The sequence below is a fragment of the Poecilia reticulata genome, linkage group LG13, assembly GCF_000633615.1.
Source record: "Poecilia reticulata strain Guanapo linkage group LG13, Guppy_female_1.0+MT, whole genome shotgun sequence".
Classification (NCBI taxonomy): Eukaryota; Metazoa; Chordata; class Actinopteri; order Cyprinodontiformes; family Poeciliidae; genus Poecilia; species Poecilia reticulata.
In genome coordinates, this window is record NC_024343.1 from 844,864 (window position 1) to 866,173 (window position 21,310).

At 39.4% G+C, this 21,310-nt stretch overlaps 1 protein-coding gene across 1 annotated transcript in view; it reads right to left on the reverse strand.

Annotated features, from left to right (window-relative positions):
• The window catches only part of robo1 (roundabout, axon guidance receptor, homolog 1 (Drosophila)), a 232,849-nt gene that overhangs the window by 56,758 nt on the left and 154,781 nt on the right, over nucleotides 1-21,310 (reverse strand). Inside the window, exons 3-6 of the mRNA XM_017308101.1 lie at nucleotides 18,273-18,430; nucleotides 9,553-9,673; nucleotides 6,720-6,858; nucleotides 6,483-6,610 (exon numbers count right to left, since the gene is read on the reverse strand). Of these exons, the coding sequence (XP_017163590.1) occupies nucleotides 6,483-6,610; nucleotides 6,720-6,858; nucleotides 9,553-9,673; nucleotides 18,273-18,430 (546 nt within the window). The remainder of the gene's footprint in view (nucleotides 1-6,482; nucleotides 6,611-6,719; nucleotides 6,859-9,552; nucleotides 9,674-18,272; nucleotides 18,431-21,310) is intronic.

Consider the following 21,310-nt stretch of genomic DNA (forward strand, 5'->3'; position numbering starts at 1 on the left):
AAAATGGGGGGGAAATAAAAGAATGAACTGATGCAGCATTACCTTGGAGGCACAAGATGAGCTTTTTTTTTTACCCTCTAATGTCCTTTTGTCCCCGTTGCCCGTGACAACAGAAACATGATTGCTGATTGAAGGGTGGGGAGGTGATGGGTGAAGAATGTAGGGGGGGTTGTGACACCTTCCTGTCTCTGTCAGGGTGGTGAAAAGGTGACGGGTGACATTTCAACTTACCAGACACGACTAAAAAGGAAACAAAAAAAACACAAAAGACAAAATGCCAGAATGAATAACCAAATAAAAACAGCATGACAACACAAATGAAAGATAAGGGAAAAACAGCATGATCTCCAAAGATATAAATGATCATGTTGTTTTCATCCTGTGGGAACAAAATATACATGTTTCATCCTTCATGCAAACCCTATGGACAGAAGTATTAGGCTGGGTTATCAGGATACAAACAAGAAAGCATTTAAATTGTTTTACAGTTAGGACAATTTGAAGCAAAAATACACACTTTATTTGGATAAATCCCATAAATATGAATATGAACCTCATACAGGACAAAATGATTTTCAACGTTATTTTTGTAACCACACATATTTCAGTTTTGCCACAAATTCACTACTGAATTTTGGTTTGAACTTTGACTGGACCATTCTATCCCATATACAGCTCTGGAAAAAATTAAGAGACCACTGCAGAATGATCAGTTTCTCTGCTTTTCATAGGTACACGTTTGAGTAAAATTAACATTATTATTTTATTCTATGAACTACTGACAACACGTCTCCAAAATTCTAAGCTACAATTTAGTATTTATTTGTAGAAAATAAGAAATAGTCAAAATAACAAAAAAGATGCAGTGCTTTAAGACCTCAAATAATGCAAATAAAATATGTTCATATTCATTTAGAAACAAAACTAATGTATGAATTCAGAAAGAGTTCAGAAATGGTGGAATAACCAGGAGATTTTCAGTGGGGTTCAGTGGGGTTTCCAGAGTTGTGTAAGTTTTGTTCTAAATTAGTCAGCTGAAGCTCTAGCTTGATGTTTAGGTTTTGTCAACCTTCTGGAAGGTGAATTTCCACCTCAGTCTCAAGTCTTTTGCAGCTTGCAACAGACTTTCTTCACTATTTTTATGTATTTTCTGATTACCCAGGTGCTAACAAAGGAAGAACCCTAATAAAGTTTTTTTTTTTTTTTTTAGGACCTCTCTGGTTTGCTATATCTTAGTTCCCAAAACACAGCTTTGCATATTTAAACCGGGTCCATAAAAACACAAGGTGAAGGTTAACTGTCACTCGCTGGTCCTAAATCCCCCTCTGGTCAATCGCTCACCTTATCTAATCTGTCTGTTTCAGCGGCTTCCTCAGAAACAAACGCTGGCCGGACCCTTCCTCCTCCCGCTGCCTATACCTGGCCTTTAAAATGCTGATAAGACTCACATCAAACACTCCCGACGCAAGACGCTCAGGTCTATCTGTGTGCCAGTGGGCCTAGATACGGACCATCATGAGACACCCCTCTCACACGCACGTACACGCGCGCAAACACACCCTCCCCTTTTTATAACCATTCATATGTGTCTAAGCCTTTAATGAAGTAACCTAACCTCTACCATGTTGCTTCTGATCACAGTTGCGGACCACGAGTGGGAAGAGAGCCTGAACCGGCTGAATAGTTTCWGCTTCCTGTTGGTTTTTAGCACAGAGGGAGATTTTCTGTTAAAGGTACTGACACGTTTCCATGAACAAACTGCAGTTGATTCTGTATTCATAACAGCAGTGTTATGTTAATTTCAGACTAACGGATGGATAGATGGAAGAGAAAGAGATGAAAAAATAGATGGAATGTAGGGGAAAAAATTAATAGATGGACGGACGGACGGGTTTAGTTGACAATAAAACAGGCACTAAATTTTGGAAGAAAATATTTATATTTATGTTATTTCCATTCTTTTTCCCATATTTCACCAGACCTAAAAATGTTTGGATTAAACTCTGTGTTGATCAGATTCTAGGAGGAACCTTATCAATAAAACGATTAATTAGAAAGTACAAATCCCCAACACCTCAGGAGTCAGGTTGTATATGAAACCCTTCTAATAATCCATTGATCGCTGTAACAGCATGCTTTAAATGCTCCGTCTCTCGTCAGAAATAACAGTTCAATGATCAGGTCAGATGAACACAAAAACAAATCTGTAGCTGAGGTCATGATTGCAGCCTTGGGGGTCCAGTCAAAGGTCACTCCCCTACATGTGCTCAGTCTTGAAAGATAGTGTCCCATCTTTACAAACGATGTTTAGCTTGTATTCTATGAAAAACCATTTCACCCAAACAGGTTTCACCGTTTATCACCACTAGAACAGCAAAACGTTTGCTAACAAAAAAAGTTCCTCTCATTCACACTCTGCTGGCACCAGCTCCAAGCCGCCATCCAGTCCCTTTACATGGGTTATTAGCAACACTGCTCTGGGGACCATAACTCTTTTCAAGACTTTCTATACACATAAATCAGCGCCAACAGCAAAGTGAGCCAGCTGAGAAAGAAAATAACACACTGATTTTCAGACCGCAACTGTCAATGCAGTCTGAACAACTCATTTATAGAAACATGCCATTTACTGATGAAGCTTAATTTGAAAAAAAAAAAAAAAACAACTCACACACACATGGAGCAAGCATTATCTGACCGCGCCAGACACAGAAAAACTTCCATCTAATTTTGAAATCGTTCGTATATGTTGACTGAAAAAAAAGAGATCTTTGCCGTGGCTTAGATTAACGGCTTCACAATGAAGCCATAAATACGGAAAGTGACTTGGCCGATTATGTGTTGGTTCGATCAATCACGTGAATATTTTTCTTGACATATTTATAAGTCCAGAGGAGTTGTAGCTGGCTGATAAACAAGCATGTGAAACAATAATTCACTGATTGAGTTCGTTGTGGGAGCAGAGCCGTTTGAAAGAAAAATAGCCCCGAGCGCCACTTCCACAGTGTTGTCTTTGTTCACTGAGAATGTGACCACAGAAGGTGAGAGGAATCCCCTCTGAAGTGTGCAGCTCTAGAATGAATAGTCCTTTGCTCTGAGCCCCATTGAAAACCTCCTGGTTATTCCACCAAATATTGATTTCTGAACTCTTCCTGAGTTTAAACATTAGTATCGTTGTTTCTAAATTAATATGAACTTGTTTTCTTTGCATTATTTGAGGAGACATGTTGTCAGTAGTTCATAGAATAAAAGAACAATGTTCATTACTCAAACATAAACCTATAAGAAGTAAAATCAGAGAAACTGATCATTTTGCAGTGGTCTCTGAATTTTTTCCAGAGCTGTAGATGTTGAACGAATATGTGCATTTGAGGAACCCCACAATGATTTTATTTTGTTTGCTCTGATCTTTATTTACTCTTAGAAAGCCCAAAATATGAAATTTTGGGCTGTTATCGATATCCATTAATATTGCTTTTACAGCCGACAGCTGATATTTACTAATTTTATACATATTTCACTACCTTTTCGACAGCTTAAAATAAAAACACCTCAATCAATTAATATTGCTGATAAATCTGACTTCACCATTGCTTCAGTTAAACTCCCCACAATCCTTTGCTACATCCCTATCACTGTCACATGACCAAACAAAAACCACAGGACCAACCTCTGCTCCCGTTCAGCAACACGATGGAAATAAATGTTGGTTGTTAATGTCATCCCAGTTTTGTGTACTGGACTGATACCGATATCAATGGCGATATATCATGCATCCGTAATTACTGTACTCTAACAATGTTAAAGTGAAGTTGATTCCAAGTAAATGTATTTATTTCCCCAGATAAAAGGTTTTATAAAAGGCAAAAGAAAAAACAAAAAAAACAAAACAGACCTCAACTTAGGTCTTCATTTTAAGTTTTCTAGAGATGAGTGTTGCAAATTAGCTATGCAGTAAACATTGTGATACAGGCATTGATCTATGTTTCGTGTATCTGTCTCTATCAAATAGACATTAAAATAACATTGTAGTCCAACATTTGAAGAAAACATTCTTTGAGTATCATAAAAAGCGTCTGATGTATTATTATTAAGAGTGGTTGACGGTTAGTGAGTCATGGCATTCAAACACTTTGTGCAAATAGTTATCGTATTTGTAATTCTCACATTGGAAGCATTTTCAATACTTTGGTAGGATAACGATCACTTTTGAGCTAGGCAAGCATAAAACTGAAAGTTGTGGACTAAATAAATAAAACTCCAAATGTATAACTCCATTGTTTTCCAAAACAATAGTTGCAAAATCTTCAATTGTTCATTTTTCAGCGTCTCAGCTACTGAGTCGATTAGCATAGGCCAGGGGTGTCAAACTCCAGTCCTCGAGGGCCGGTGTCCTGCAACTTTTAGAAGTGCCTCTGCTGCACCACACCTGAATAGAATAATTAAGTCATTAGCAAGGCTCTGGAGAACTGAGGAGGTAATTAAGCCATTTGATTCAGGTGTTTTGTACCTGTGGCACATCTAAAAACTGCAGGACAGCGGCCCTTCAGGACTGCAGTTTGACACCCCTGGCATAAGCCTCTTTGAGAGCAATTTTTTACCTCTGAATTATTGTTATTCTGCAGCACGGGTCCTCTGTCGCAGAAGCTAAGCAACAAAGCCCGACTCTGGAGATTTGATGCAGGCTGACGGCGGCGGCCGCTAAACCGACAAACTAAACTGTTGCTCCCCACATCACAGGTTTCTTCACTACTACAGCGACATCCCACTACCTATACATCGTCCCTTCTGCTTTGGCCCATTTAGACCTACAATTACCCAGCTTTTCTTTCCATCCCTGTGCCCGCGTCTGTAATTAGAAGCATGTCATTTCCGAGCGTGGGACTGCGGCCCGCTTGCCTTTAATTAGCTGGACTACTCTCTACCCACAGCCTCGCTGGCCTCTGTGCATCCCGGCCTGCTTAAACTTCACTCTGAGGAGAGAGTGGAAATTGTTCTGGGCATCAGTCAGCATCTGATTTAAACAATATGATTCCTGCCATGCCATCATTTTTTTTTAAACATTCCTCTTCATAACTGTGGCAAGAGAGTTTTCTTGGCTGAAGTAAAGACAGTTGAAGGATTTGCACTATTTAACTCTCACCAGATTGCGAGTGGAAAGGCATGATGTATGAAGAAAGAAAGAAAGAAAGAAAGAAAGAAAGAAAGAAAGAAAGAAAGAAAGAAAGAAAGAAAGAAAGAAAGAGGGCCAGTGCTTTAGTATGATCATGCAGACAGCAGGGAATTGCCCTGAGGTTAGGACATTTAATTTCCACTGAGGACAGGGGAGGTTTTAGCATTTCAAATATGATTCTAAGTCAGGAGAACAGCTTATTGAGGCATGCATCAATGCAGTTCCCTTTCATTAACTAACCTTTCATCAAGGGAAGAGAAAGAATGGGGGAGAAAAAAAGCAATAAGAGGAGATATATTGATGGGCGTATTGGCAGGTGGACCTAATCTTATGCCTCAAACCAATCTAAGGTTTGGTGTCTTACTGAGCAAAGTGGGAAATAATTGTAAAGGGTAGCCATGTGAAAATGAGCTATCTGTGTTTCCTTCTAGGGGGTTGGCAGATGAAAAGAGTTGCCTTGTCTCTTTAAATTTCTGCTGGTGGTGACATTAATATGACTGACCTCACTGTAGAAATTTCTCTTCACCACCACCCCACCTCCCAACTATCGCCCCCAGCCCCAATTCCCAACCCGTTCCGCATCAATTGCAAGCCAACCCTCAAACGCCGGCATTCGCCCTCACCATATCCCCTCCAACCAATCCTCATTCTTTGCGCTCAAAGCTTCCTCCCTTCTTCTCTCCCCTCTTGTCTCACCAGACTCCAAACATTCTCATTAGTTTTGCTGTTAAATGGCCCCTGTGTTCCCCTGAGTCTCAGGAGACTTTTGGGGGGTGATCCCACCCACCCCCTTTTTTCTCTGAATGGTTTCTTTCTGAATGTTCACACTCTGTGACCAGCTGCTTTATAGGCTGACCGTGTTAATAAGAGGTCCGATTGAGAGGGCCACAGGAGACACACGCATATATTTCATTGGTTCACAAACGAAACTGTAACTCTGAAAACATGAGGGACGAAGTGCCTCTAGAGAAATACCACTTGTATAAGGCAAATGAAATCGATTGGTGCTGAGCTCCCATGTGCAATAGCTCTACAATCGTTATAGATTTCAGCATTCTTTTTTATTAAAAATCAATCAGCTAATTGAGAGAGAAGAGAGTTTAAAGTGATGATCATATAGAAGCCATGCTGGTGGCTATTGTTGCTTTGTAGCTGGGCTAAATTACTTTTCAATCAAGCCGCACTAAAACTCAAAATGGAAATGAATTTAGAGCGGCTGTCCAAGGGGCTATTAATAGCACATGTAGCAAAGCCAAAACAGGGTAAAACTTTAGACTTGTAGGGGTTATTGAACTGTGGTGTGGCCTACCGTGGACGGTGAGCGTGGCTGAGGCCTCCGCCTTGCCCACCATGTTCTCTGCCACACATGTGTAGGAGCCTACGTCAGCGGAGATCACGCGGCGGATCTTCAGGGTGTGGTCCTCACGGATCTCATATCTGGATATGTAAAGGTCCCAACAAATAAAATTTTTTGCAAATATATCAGAAATAACCCAAGGCGCAGACAAAGGGATCAAAAAGGAGTCTTTGCTTGGATGAGTCATACCGTCCTTTCGGGAGGTCGCCATCGTCTTTCCTCCAGCGTACAGTGGGAACTGGGTCACCACGAGCCTCGCACTTAAACTCCACACTTTGGTCCACTAAGACCACCGTGCTGCTTGGGCGACGCACAAAGCTAGGACGCTCTGTAGAAAGAAAACAGGAAATAAATGACAAAGACATCTATCTAGCTATCTAGCCATTAAGCTAGCTGGCTATGACTGTGAGTATTATTATCCTTCTGTGCACTTATACCACTAAAGTTGATTATTTACTGCAAAAACAAAACCAAATTTCATTATTTTCCAGTCAGACAATCATTTTATTAGTAACTACTTTTGAACTGTGTTCACTCGCACCTTTGCAATATGCTTTCCCCATTTTTAGTTGCCTCTTTATTCTACCATCTTAAAATGTATATAGTAATTTGCATAAGGGTCTTTCAACAAAATGCACATAATAAAATAATTAGAAATTCCCTTAGTCTGACACAACATGTATATTTTAAGGAAAATGGCCAAGATTAGCAGCAAATTAATTAGAAAAACTAGAAAATTCCTGCAGAAATTTTACGGGGCATGCCAAAGTTTGCCCGTTGGCTTAGACCCAGCTTTATGATGCTAAAAATTGACATTAATGCTAAAGAAAGCTGCAATGTAGTCAATAACCTGTGGCGAGGCAGAAGCATGTTGACTAAGCTGTACTTGTACTATTCATTATGCTAAAATTAATGCATAAGCTAAAATTAGCCAATATGCTAACGTTAGCCTAAATGCTGGCAGTAGCATGCAGAGCAACAGGATCATGTTGTTTTAATTTTACTTGCTCCATTCAGTATACTAAACATGTCTAATTAATGAGAAAATTAGCTAATAGCTAACTTTAGGTAAAAGGCTAGTGCTAATGCTAACATTTGTGCTAATGTTAATGTACTGCCTTGCGCAGCACTATCCTGAGGAAAAAAAATATAAAAAAGGCTGATATTATTGCAACGCCTATGGCGGTGCACTAACCTGAAGGGAATATGCAGAATTTTATTTTGAAATTTTCAGTAAGCTTCATTACTCTTACATATGGCCACATTAATCCAACGTGTAACAGTCCAGCTATATAATGCCCAAAACAGCAAGTAGTTCTAAATGCCAGCTCAGCCCTAATGTGTGGTATCTGAGAGTTCCGCCATGTTGTAGTTCTGACCTTCAGTCATTGTAGTTCTAAAGAGCAACTCAACTATTATGTGAGTGAGACACACAGGGAGAGATTGAATTCTAACTGTTTGAAGCAGTTAGTTTTTCTGAACAAAGGAGTCCAAACAGCTCCTTCCTGTTCAGGATCCGCAAGAGTGATCCAAAAACCGTTTGAAGCATATAAGAGGGCAATTTCTTGTCTCCAATAGTACTGCAATTTATATCTGTAACCGTTTGAAGCGTATGAGAGGGCTATTTGTCATCTCCGATAGTCCGGTGATTCATATATGTAGGTCATTCACACTAATTGCAGTGATGAGAGAAATATGGTGTGCGCTGAGCTCAGACATTTTTCAGAAATGTATGTAAAACACTGGGGTGGAGCGTCAGTTAGTCCTGTCCCATCACTATGTTCTGAAGCACCTTGACAGAAAACCGTAAGCCCTAGAGAAATTTTGAAAACATTTTACCGGAGCAGGCATTCGGTGCGATTTCATGACCAACTTTCATACCAATAGTACAAGTTTTGCGGCCATGAGAGCGATTTCAAAATAATTTTGGGGTCAAAATTCCACTCCGTTTCTCACTCTAAAAAAGCGGCAGTTGGTGTCAGTTACACTCTGCATTTCAGCACTTGGAAATTTCGCTCGTTTTTCACTTTTTCCGTCGCCATCGTAACTCCGATCCCCAATAAAAATAAAAGCTCTTTCTCGGCATCGAGCCGCATGATTTGATACCACTTTTGTGGGTGGACACGCAGCGGTATGAGCCACATTAACGTTGACGGAAGAAAAATAAATTATCTATAATAAAGAGACATTCTATTAGGTGTAGAATAATAGGTGCCTGCCATGCAATGCATGGAGGCAGTGACTGACTTGCTCCGCAACAGGAATTTAATAAAACAAAGCAGTCTCCACTAATTGCTTTTTGGCATGTTTTATCGACAAAATTCTTCAAATTAATTTTTAAAAAAAGCATTTTGTCCCAGGTTGAGAATCTTTTTCACGTAAAAAAGTCATGTTCAAAAGCAGAATAAAACACAGTTGTGAATGTATTGCAAATAGATAAAAACAAGGAAGAAAAAGTAAACACCTGGATGTGTGTTACGTTGTTTGTAATCACAGAATACTCCTTAAACCTGAGCCCAAGATCAAATATCTGTCATCTGGACACCTGACCTAAACTAATGCTCACACTTTGTCTTTATCCACGCATCCCAACAGTTTACAGCTAAGAACTTGATGCTAAGCTTTTGTAAATTTAAGATAAAAATACCTAAATTCTTCTTATAGGTGCTCTAATGACAGCTTGTGATATATTATGAGCCAGTTAGTGATGTAATTAGGAACCTCTGCTTTGTTGAGGACCCAGATGAGTATCTGGGTCAAACGTGACTCATGTAAAATCTAGTCCAGCTGCTCACAGAAATGAAGCTGCAATAAGCAGCCCAGGAACCCGGTTTACAGAGAGACTGTGAGTCATGTCACACTGTGGGCTAAAGGTCAGCGACATAATTTTGTACCCTGCAAGTCAGAGACTAAACATCTGGACTTTGTTTTTACAGCAGGCAAACAAAAAGAAGAGAATTAACCAGACAATGGGTTGGCATGCTGCAAAGAAGAGAGAAATAAAAAATAGAAGCTTAATTACCCAGAACTGTCAGTTCAGCTATTTCACTTTCACGCTCTCCGACCATATTTGTGCCGACACATACATACTTCCCAGCATCACTCTTGCGGGCATTCGTGATCATCAGCTTGCCTCCACGTATCTGAGTGAATACAAAAAGGTAATTAGAACCTAAATGTGGAGAAGAAGAAAGTTACACTGTTTGCCATTGACATAATAAGGCCTTCTTGACACAAGGAAACAAAAAATCCATCCAATCTGACTGATGTTAAGCTGGTTTGGAAAGAAGACTTTCAACAACAACAACTGAGTCTTTAGATGTGGAAAGCTGGTAGTGACATATGATAAAAGACATCAACTAGTAGCAGAGGTATTTTTTTTGCTTGCGCTTTTGCTAACTTTGAAAATATTTGGTACACTTTGTTTCGTCTATATTCATTTTTCCAGATAAACTCAACAGCACTAATTTTCTTTTCTGTGTTGAAGTTTTTGGTTTATGGAGGACCAAAACTGACATATTAAGAAATAAAAGCAAAAATATATATTTATGCTTTTATTTCTTATGTCAGTTTTGGTCCTCCATATTGGTTATCAACTTCTTCAAGTAGTAATAAAGTTGTGATAGATGATCAAGCCACGCTCTTATTTTGAAGTAGGTGAAGACTCAGCAGTTCTGTTTCCTCTCCACATATTCGCTCTCGTTTTTTTTCCCTAATAACTTTATTTCTAACAAGAAACATGAAAAATGGACAATGTAGAATACAGTGGTGGGAAGTACAATTTTTGTGTATCTGTATTTTACTTAAGTAGATTTAATAATGGATACTTTCTACTTTTACTCCACTACATTTTACAGTAAGTATCTGTACTTTCTACTTCACTACATTTTTCCAAAAGTGTCCCGTTACTCGTCACATCCAAGTCGCATTGCTCTTTTTTCCGTTAAAATGTGAAGTTCACGGACTTAAGGTGGCGCGGTAAAATCCGAGCACTAACGTGACTTACGTGTCTGTTGTCACCCATCGCATCCACCTTTACTTGCACTCAAAGCTCCAAGACATGTGCAGTGGTTTCCTCTGAGCGGGAGGAGATGTCTGACTAATCGTCAGTAATATAATAGCGCTGCATAAATTGATTTAACGACATGGAAAATCAGCAGCGCTTCGCTTTCACAGACGGTGGGGACTTCGTCCAACTTTTAGCGTCACTTGGAAGGAAAGCTTAAAGAAAGGTAAGCTCCGTGGACGTGTTAGCTAGCTGTACAGAGAAACATGTTGCATCTGCGATGAAAAAAAGTTGTCACTGATGGGCTGAATTATTGTGTGGAGGTGTTGACTGAGGTGTCGCAAATATGGGACAATGCTGTGACCAAAGTCTGCATTGATATGACATTCAGGAACGATCCGATTCTTCTGGACGGATCTTTACTGATTATATTTATTTCAGCTCTAAGTATTTAATATCTAGTTTTTTTTATGGGAACGTAGATCTTTCAGATCAATTTGAGCAGTAATTTTGATAGGTAAAAGTAAATTTGTTTGTGTCACGTAGCACGGGTTGCTGGTCTTGACTTGGTCTCGGGTAGGTGGTCTTGACTACAACTCTGCTACTGGCTCCTCGGTTCCATGACCTCTCCCACCCACCTTCTTTCCATCCCGTTTCTGTTGGATTTCTTTAAAAAATAAATGCCACTAGTGGCAAAAAAAAGTGAAGTTCATGTTATGTTAGGACAGGAGACAAGATGTTTCCATCCCTGAAATTATGATGCATAGAATCACATATCTAAGTCTAAACTATGTTACAGAGTAAACACAATAAAAACAAGCTTTATCTGTGGCATTGTTCATTAAAATGGCACATTTCTAATGTATTAAATATGAATACGATCGGTACACTTAATGATATTAGCAATTAGGTAATCCATTCAGCAAGTACTTTTACTTTTAATACTTAAGTATTTTTAAAAGCCAGTACTTTTTTACTTTTACTTAAGTACAAATGTTAATGTGGTNTGTTTCCATCCCTGAAATTATGATGCATAGAATCACATATCTAAGTCTAAACTATGTTACAGAGTAAACACAATAAAAACAAGCTTTATCTGTGGCATTGTTCATTAAAATGGCACATTTCTAATGTATTCAAATTAATACGATCGGTACACTTAATGATATTAGCGATTAGGTAATCCATTCAGCAAGTACTTTTACTTTTAATACTTAAGTATTTTTAAAAGCCAGTACTTTTTTACTTTTACTTAAGTACAAATGTTAATGTGGTAGTTTTACTTTTAATTGAGTACATTTTTGTCTGTGTATTTGTACTTTTACTTAAGTAAATCTTTTGAGTACTTTCTCCACCGCTGGTAGAACATTATATAAACACAAATCCAATATCTAAGGACCTTATTGAACATGCAATCTATAGTGTCAAGTTTAAATTGGAGGGTGGTAATCTTTCAAAGGCAGATATAATTTCACCTGAGCGCTAATTGAAATTAGTGTTTTAGCATAAGCTTCAGCTAAATACCATGTTGCTATTGTGCTTTTGCAATAGCAGAACTGATGTTTTTGTTTAGTCCATTAGGGTTAGCACAGGTTACGTTTTAGCTAGGGGTGCCCTCTAATCCTGTTTGCAAATGAACACAATTTTCAAGATTTTTGTAAAACAATTTGAAAACCATGAATCTTTTTTACCTCCTGTTCAGCCACAAACTTCAGCTTAAAAGACATGTGACAAAATGTGGAAAAGTTCAAAAGGTAAGACAAGACAATATACACAATAGTTTACCATCAGAAATATATTCAGGAAGTGATTACAGCACTTTTATGTTTGTCCTTGTACAAGCAAAAACAGGAATTTCTTTAGCTTCTTCCTATTGTTCTCAGTCAGTTGGCCTGTTCCTCCTCAGGGTAAGCCATTTTAAATACAAATCTTTGGACGGTCCCTCAACACTGCCTCAGGTAACACCTCAGGTAACACCTGAGGCACTGCTGGGACTGCAAGTGCTCCTCCAGTCATCTCAAACAACTTAGACCATCATTGAACTGGGAACACTTTTTTTGAAAGCATTCTTCTTGGCATCAAGTAAACGGCACAGACACACACACACGCACACCCGCTGGTAAATGTGTGTTTGTCCAGGTGAATATCATGTCTGTTATTTCCCAGGGCTTTGATTACAGGCCAGAGGAGATGCTTTGTTCTCAGGCAGTCAGAAAGGCAGCAAAGGGGCCCCGGCATAGGCCCATCATCAGCCCTGTGAGCTGACAACCGTGGCAGTCGGTACAGACGCAGACAATAGCATGGTGTGCCAGTGATCTCTCTGCTCAGATAGAGCTTAAGGTTTTAAATGCACACATCAGCCTTCAGAAGCGGCTTTACCCCCTGCAAGCATGTAATCGATATCCCCATTAGAAAAGCACTGACAGAGAACTTGACACACTATATCACAAAAGTCTGACCTGCCCGTTACTACCTTGTTAAAACTCCGTTGCCGGGATGATCCCACACATTCTGTGATGTCTCAGTTGATGTGCATCACATCACATAATGTGTCCATGAGGTTCTTTTGGCTGTCCTTTAATAATGGGACATTCTGACACAAACCATGTGAAGAACACGGCAGCCTTACTGAGTAAGGTGGTCTGCTCAAAAGAGACAGAAATCAACATGGTGCAGTATCATGTCACATAACTAGTTTTCTTCAATAGTTGAAGCAAAGATGAATGGAGTTAAATCTAGGGAACTCCTGGCAGAAAATCTAAAGGTACAAAAGCCCTGGCATGGGGACACAGCTCCAAAATAACCGGATCTATGATTGAAGGGAGTTTTCAAATCCAGACCCCGAGGCCTGGATTCCTGCAACTTTTACATGTGCTTGCTTTTAACACACCTGAGTCAAATACTGAGATTATGAGCGTGACTCTGGAGAACTTGACTGTTTATTGAGGAGATGATTCAGCAATTTGATTCAGGTGTGTAGGTGTAAAAGTAGCAGGACAACAGCCTTGGTGTTCAGGATTTGAAGTCTCCTGGCTTTCTAGTGAGGAATGTTGTGTTAGAACTGCCCACATTTTACGACACCCCGGTGAATCTACAACACAACACAGCACTTAATATACCCATGAGGTCACCATGATTAAGCCAATGACACACTGTTTCCAAACTTGCCACAGATGCTGGCATTTTAAAAAAAAAACCTGCTATGCAGTTTTCCCTGTTTGCTGGTAGACTGCAAATAGGGTCAGGAAGGGGGCACAGCAAGCATGTGGAACAAGGTGCTTTGTACAGATAGAACCAAAGGTGAACCTTTTGGCAACTCCCCCCCCCCAAAAGAAAAATGAAAACAAACAAAAAAACACTGCACATCAGCATAAACACAACATCTACACAGCCAAACATACTATTGGTTGTATTTTGGTTTAAATCTTGAAAAGTCAACATTTTCTGACATCTCTGCTAGTCTACATGTCCATGAGGTTAGAATCAGGAAACTTAAGACAGATTAAGGACAAATCTTATGGTCCGGCGGCATTCCTCTGCCCTTCACCCTCTGTTTAAAATTAATAATAAAGCAGGAGACAAGCAGTGGAAGACTGGCTTATTTAGGGCACCCTGTGGAGCTGGAAGGGTTTGAAGTATCATTATGTTACTGTTTGTTTGAGGAAAGGCTTAACAGCTAAAATACTGTGACAATCACAAAGGCCCAGGGTCAGGGCAGCTCAAAGAGCTCAGAAAGGAGGTGTACCATGGTTTCCACAGGGCTTTTGGCATTAGGATCACCTTAAGGCCAGTCCATTCTATGCTGATTCTTGCCACTGCATATCTGTAGTTTCCCTATCTCCCCCAGCACACGTTGAGAGCCAGAGCAGCAGGAACCCTGAGACTGGGCTAAAGATGATGAATGCGGTGAATCTCTTCTTTTTCGCCTGTGCACATTCTCTTCTCTCAGCGCACAAGCCTGTCGAAAGTCCCAGCAATCTGACTATTATCCCTGCATTACAGGTAGACAGCTCTATCCTGTCGCCTTTTGTCTCATGTCATTTGGCATTGCTGATAATGTAAAACCTCCCACATTCAGAATAGTGTTTGTTCAAATCCACACAGCAGTTCATTTTCCAAGCTTGTTATTAGCCACAACAATAAAACAAAAGGAAGGGGACAATGTGCTGCTTTTCAGCCGTTTACTATGCTCCTGACAAGCTCTAGAGTAAAGCAGACATTTGACAAGGTTTAAGTGCTTGGATTTTTGTTTCTTTGTTTCTTTTTTTTCCCTCTGCCTTGTTCCTGATAGACTAGTTCTGCAACCGTGACTAGCAGAAGCAGTATGTGGCTAAACAACATAACTTCTCATTTCTCTGTGAGAATCCTTTCAAATCTGCCTGTGCGGGTAGCACAACATACATTGACTGTGTGTGCTATGCTACCTGCTTTGTCTGTGATGAGATGTACAGCTGTATGATGACCCAATGAAGTTTAGTTTGAACATAATTAAATGATTTATGTTTGAACCAAATTATCAACAAGTCATATTAAAACAGACGGTAAACATGCTAGCATTAACTTAGCATTTCAACAAGGTGCTCCAAGTGAAGACATGGTTAGCAGGAGAAATAAAACTTTTTAAAACATGATGAACAAATGCACACTTAGATTGACAGAAAATTTAAAATCACACATTAAGCTGGGGTATGTGACTTTTATTAAATAATATTTTTACATATTTTGTTAGAGTTATGTAACATAATGAGATAAATGATATTTGCAAAGCAAAGGGGAGGATCTGAGGAGCATGTACACAACGATTGACAGGGCTAAGATCCTCCTCCTGGCTCTGATTGGTTGTTTCCTGTGGAACAGTGTATTTGTTCAGATGACAGCAGGACCACAGGGAGAAAGCAAAGGAGCTTCAATTTTTCCACAGATTATCTGTCTTATACTGTACTGTCAAGACATAATGGTAATTTTAAATAATGAAAAAACGTATTTCTTATAAAACTTCCAAGCCCCAGATTTAAGTGGGTAAACCCATTTTAGAGCAGCAAATTGAAACTGACCTGCAGAAACTCTGGTTGGGACAAAATATCTGTCCCATTCAGGGAAAATGGACAGGAGAGATTGCGGCATCTAGAAAGTGAGTTAAGTGTTTAACTGCCTTTGCACACCATTACCTTAGCGACGCAAAATACCAATACTGGTTTGGATGTGTGTTGAGGGATAAAAATAATGACCAGAACATCCCTATATGACAAACCATCCATGTGCAAAAATAAAATCCTGTCTGCAGGTGGTTTAGGACCTCAGTACGATCACCAAGGAGACCGCACGTTTCAGCATGTTGCAAAGGAGAAAGAGTGAACTGAACTGAAGGTCGGAGATTCCGACCTCCATGCTCCTCCCCTACCCTCCCCTCCTGCAGCGTCCAGTCACCAAATTTACAGTAACATAAACAAACTCTAGACGATGTCCCATGATTCTCCCAGTTCTGCTGACATGGCCCTCCAGAGGACAGCATCCAGGCAGCCATCCATCAGCACAGCTGATTACACATTTTCAGACGGTCAAAGACGACATCTAGCAGGCCGATTGAAAAGGTCGTCAGGGAGCACAGCCTGTGAGGTTGTGTGTTTGATGGGAAGTTTATGGTGAGCAACAGCAGCTGCTCAGAGCCTGCCACCCGCCACAGGCTACAAGAGCACAATTCAGTGTCATTTGGCCAGCACGCAGCGGTGGCAGCAGTGTTCACAATCTTCATTCAAAGTATGTCAAGTGTGACGTAAAAAAGATAATCAAATGGAGGAAAAGCATGTTGGTTTTAAGTGGAATAATAACAGTTGAACAAAGCATAAAAAACTAAGAATAATTTTTTTGGAAATGTAAAGTTGCTGTTTTCAACTTGGTATCACGATGCTCTTTTTTATATTCTATCAGATTAAATATCTAGCATGGATTCTTTTCATCTCCCTAAAACAGAAGAGATGAATAAACCCATCCAACAAAATGCTTTCATGTGTATTTCCACTGCGTCTGCAGTGACAGATCAAGCATGATATATACTTCCCTTTAACTAGATTACTTGCTCATTTCTTTCAGTTTTGCTCTTTAGCAGCAAAGCATGGTCTGCTAATCTTTCACGGTGGCTCTTAGTGAAAATAAACAATAGCTGCCTGGTTTAGGAGCCCTTTTCAACCTAACTGTTCTCATTTGGGAAACTGTTTACATTTCTTTGGTAAAGACAGCTCGTAAAACAGCAATCATTTATCGATTTGGAGCATAAATGTGTGTTTGGTTGAATTCTTGGAAAATAAGATTTAAAAAAACAACGTCCTCTATAAAAGAGCAAATACAGAAATTCTGCTCAGATCTTTTGTAAGAACACACATGGAGCTAATTGATAAAAGGTTGCTGGCTTTGCTGGTCTTTTAATTAATGCTGATTGCAGATAGCTGCATGGATTCTACAGCCGAAGAGCTGCTGAGTAAAACTTTCTCTCCTTTGATTCCTCCTCCATCTCATCAATAGATCTTAATCAATACAAGGCTCCTGACTAATGAAGCAGAACTAACTGTGACCTACATTAACAAATCCAAAAATAATCAAACATTTCAGCTGAGGATTTTCTTTACCTGCATCACAGGGTCATTAAAAACAAAGATGCAACAAGAAATTGGGCAGTGACCAGTACAGTCTGGTGGAGTAATTGTGACTAATTGTGACTTTAAGGGTGTTTTCACATCTGATAGTGACCATAAACAGATGAGGGAAACGGCACATAAGCTCTTTAGAAGACACTGAGCTAAGCTTTCTTCACAAAATCTAAACAAAAAAGGAAAGGAGTTAGATTTTGGCAGTTGTAGAATTTCTTTTTTGACTTGGTTAAAAGACAATCTATTTCTCCTGCCAGTAGGTTGTATTGTCCCAGAATCCCCTGTGCTACAGTCCACTTCCTGCTTTTGGAGCGGTCACTAGTTATCTTGGCATTCACATGTGCATTTTGTACCACACCAGAGTTCACTTGAACCGAACCAAGACCTAGATTATAAGGTGGACCAGAGTTCATTCCCAAACAAACCAGACTTTCTATGAAAACAAACTAGAGTTTGATTAAAGCAAGGCTGGCAAAAACACACCCTAAAAGAGAGCGAGAGCAAGACTTTCTTTAAAGGGCAGGAAATGTCCAGAAACCTTCATAGAGTGGAAGTGGCGCATTACATATCTGACAGCCAAACGTTAGCATGAATACATACGTATTGTAATTTTGGGAACAATTGAAAACTTTAACAGAGTCTGCACCTCCAGGAAGCAATTGTTTCTCAATAGTCGAGGTCCAGACCCTCTGTACAAAGCAAAGCAAAGAACAAGATGCTGGTCTTTACCAGAAATTTGGGTAAATACAAGCTAAATCAAATTGAGTGCTGCTAATTTGTGCTAACAGTACTCTTAAGTGTGAAAATTGTGACCCTGGAAATGAGAGCCAATTATGTGGCTAGACGTTGCCTTATTTAATCATATATAAAATTGACATCCTGTCATTCTTACTATTAAGGCCATCAAGGCAAAGTAAAATGTTTTTAACTCTTTTTTTTGTAATGTTTGTAAATAGAAATCAGAGTTGAAAAATAAATCAGTATCAGCAGGTCAGAACTTTACAAGAACTGTAAATTGGCGATGAGTCTCACAATGATAAAATAAGCAGTGCAAAATTTGCAACAATACAAACGGTGTTGTGAAGTACTTACAGTGATCCTCTCATCTCTGTCATCAATATTGACTCCGTCTTTTTTCCACGATATGGTGGGTTCAGGGTGACCGCGTGGAGGCTGGCACTCCAGGACGGCTGGCTCTCCAGCTGCTACGATCACATCTGCAGGGTTTTGCCTGAAGTCGTCTCGTAGAACTACAAGAAACAGAAAAGAAAAGATAATTTTAGTGAAATACTGTGAAAAAAAACAACTATTACAATTATTTCTATGTTTAGACAGCATAAGAGGGAAACATTGACGGTTAATCCTTTTTAGTATGCTGTACACAGTGCAGTACACAGATTTATTTTAACATACATTTTGAAACATCTCTGCTGATGTGCTGCATGCAATGTGGACTACATTAAAAGAAATGTAACCTTCAGGTACGTGATAACTGCTCATCAGCATTTCTCATGGACCTGACCTTCGTTTTGGCTCATATAGGCTTGCAAATAGAATAATCATAAATACATTCATACATTCAGCATATGCTGAAAACTTCAGTTTTCAATAATCACTTTTTGTCTTCTTCTGGTCTTGTATGTTTCCCTCTCCTGCAATCACCTAACATGAAATAACTACATCATATTCATCCCCCTCCATTCTCGTCTTGGTAGGGACACAATGGCAGCTTTACTCGCATAGATTATACCAACTGGAAGGGATAAAAGAAAGCGGTGATTTAACTTTGGATTTTCATTACGAACCTAAAGGGGGGTGCCATCTTCTTAATCTCAGATCTGTTTTATTCATACCAGTCCCACATGGCGTGGCTCTGACATGATGAACTGAGTGACTCTGGTGTTCTTTTGAGACCTTCAGTGAAAAATTGCAAACATGACCACAAGTCATCAGTTTACCTGCCTCATTTATATCACACAATCTGAGTCACATTCTACTTGTATGAGGATTTGGTGCAGCCACCAGTCTCTTTAGAGTTAAAGATAAATGTAAGGCTTACAAAGACAGAAAGTGTGCACAAAGGAATAAGTTTACATCTACACATTGCTGTACTCACGTCAGTCCCTCAGCAACCCCAAAGGCTTTTACTTTATACTGTAAACTTACAATATTTAAGACTTCAGGAGGAATTCATTGCAGTTTATCATCAAAACATTAAACTTCAGCGGTAGATCTTTCTCTAAAACTATCTCACTTAAGTGTTTAGAACATCTTGTTCACGATACTCCAGAGTTGTCCACTATATGCATCAACCGTCAAAAAATGACTCAAAGCTCAAGTGAAAGCTTTGAACCTGCAGAACCCACCAGAGAAACCATAAGGAAAACTGAAAGTCGAACGAAATTCTCTCCATAAAGTTTGAATATTGCTTTAGATGAACAACAACTGGAAATGTGGCAAAAAAAAAAAAGAGCCGCTAGCCAGAAGTGGCCAGTGTGTCAATTTGTTTAGGGCCAACAGTGACTAGGCGGGAACATGCTTCAACATGCTGACATATTTTAACACTATAGGTAAGTGCTACCTGGTGGTAAAATTAACGTAACTCTTAGGTGTAGAAGTTCATTTCAATTCAGTTTATTAACATATCACCAATTATTTTGTCCATAAAATTTAAGATCACATTTACAGCAACTGCTCACCCTCTTTGTACTACAGCGTCTCTTCTCTGAATAGATATAATTAATAACTGCTCAATACAGCACGGCTGAGAGAATAGTCTATTTTTAATGCTGTTCTCGCACTTTCAATTCATAAAGAGAATTTTAACTTGGCTAAAATCGATATTAGCTGGTTAATCAAAAAAATGCATATTAAATACAATTAATCTCTAATGAGAAAGGGGATTGTGAATTTTCCTCTCCGATTAATAAATCATATTCATTCATTCATTCATTCATTCATTCATTCATTCATTCATTCATTCATTCATTCATTCATTCATTCATTCATTCATATATGCTAAAATATCTGGACAAAAACAAAAAACCCATCCACCTGTATGTTCTGCCTGTGTCTGTATGTCCATACACTTCATAGTGTTTTTATGATCTAAAACATGTCAGTTATGTATGTTTTAAAGTTTCTTAATCTTTTATTAACAAAAAACCCCACGTAATCTGATCTATTGCTTTCAATTGCTCAAAAGTCATTTCAGTCAAATGTGAAAGTGAGGCCCATTGACAGACCCTTTGCTACCGACAGCCACCAAATTTTTTAAATCTTTACATTTTTAGTAAGTCTGACTCTACTTGGTAATGCTGAGTTTTCATCTCAACAAGATTTTTGTTTTATAAAACAAGAACAGCCCTTTATTGCATAATCACAACGATGCAATCACAACCAAACTGGTGTTGATTTAGAAGAACACCATATTTCACCAGTGATATTCTACTAGAATGGTATGACTCATCAGCTGTGGGGGAGGCACGCTGTACAACCACACATCTCTTCACAAACCACATTAACGGCACTTGCATGATGGACGTCCTAGATCTCAGGCCCCTACTCAGCGCCCCAGCTGTGTGCTGTGTTCATGCCGTGTGGTTACCAAAGGATAGAGTCATTCGGGAACGCGAATGTAAACACTAAACATCCGATCCATTAAAGCATCAACTCCATCTGAAGAAACACTCCATATTTGTGTCAGCAAAGCCAATCTGGTCTGAAGAGGATTACTGAACGAATCCACAGCCTTGAGGAGCTAAACGAGCCAAACGCTTGAAGATGCGGGCTGCCAGCTCTGACTCAGATCATCCCATGATTGAGATCCACTTAAAAATTCAAAATAAAGACCAGGCTCCAGTGTGGAGTGTAAAGTGCATTTTGGAGTGGCTTTGGTAGGTGTAGCAATAATTGCACTCCGTCTCCACTCAGTAGGGGTCTCCATCACCCCCACCAGGCTTATGGTCGTTCTTTCACATGCAAGGGTCCTTTGGGATAAGGGAAAAAAATTGTAACTTGTAAAGGTGAAACAAGCAAAGAAAGAAATTACATGTCAAGAGCCTGAGGAATATGGTGGTGTTGGCATGTTTTAGTGTTTACACCAACAACATGGTGACCTCCAACCCCCC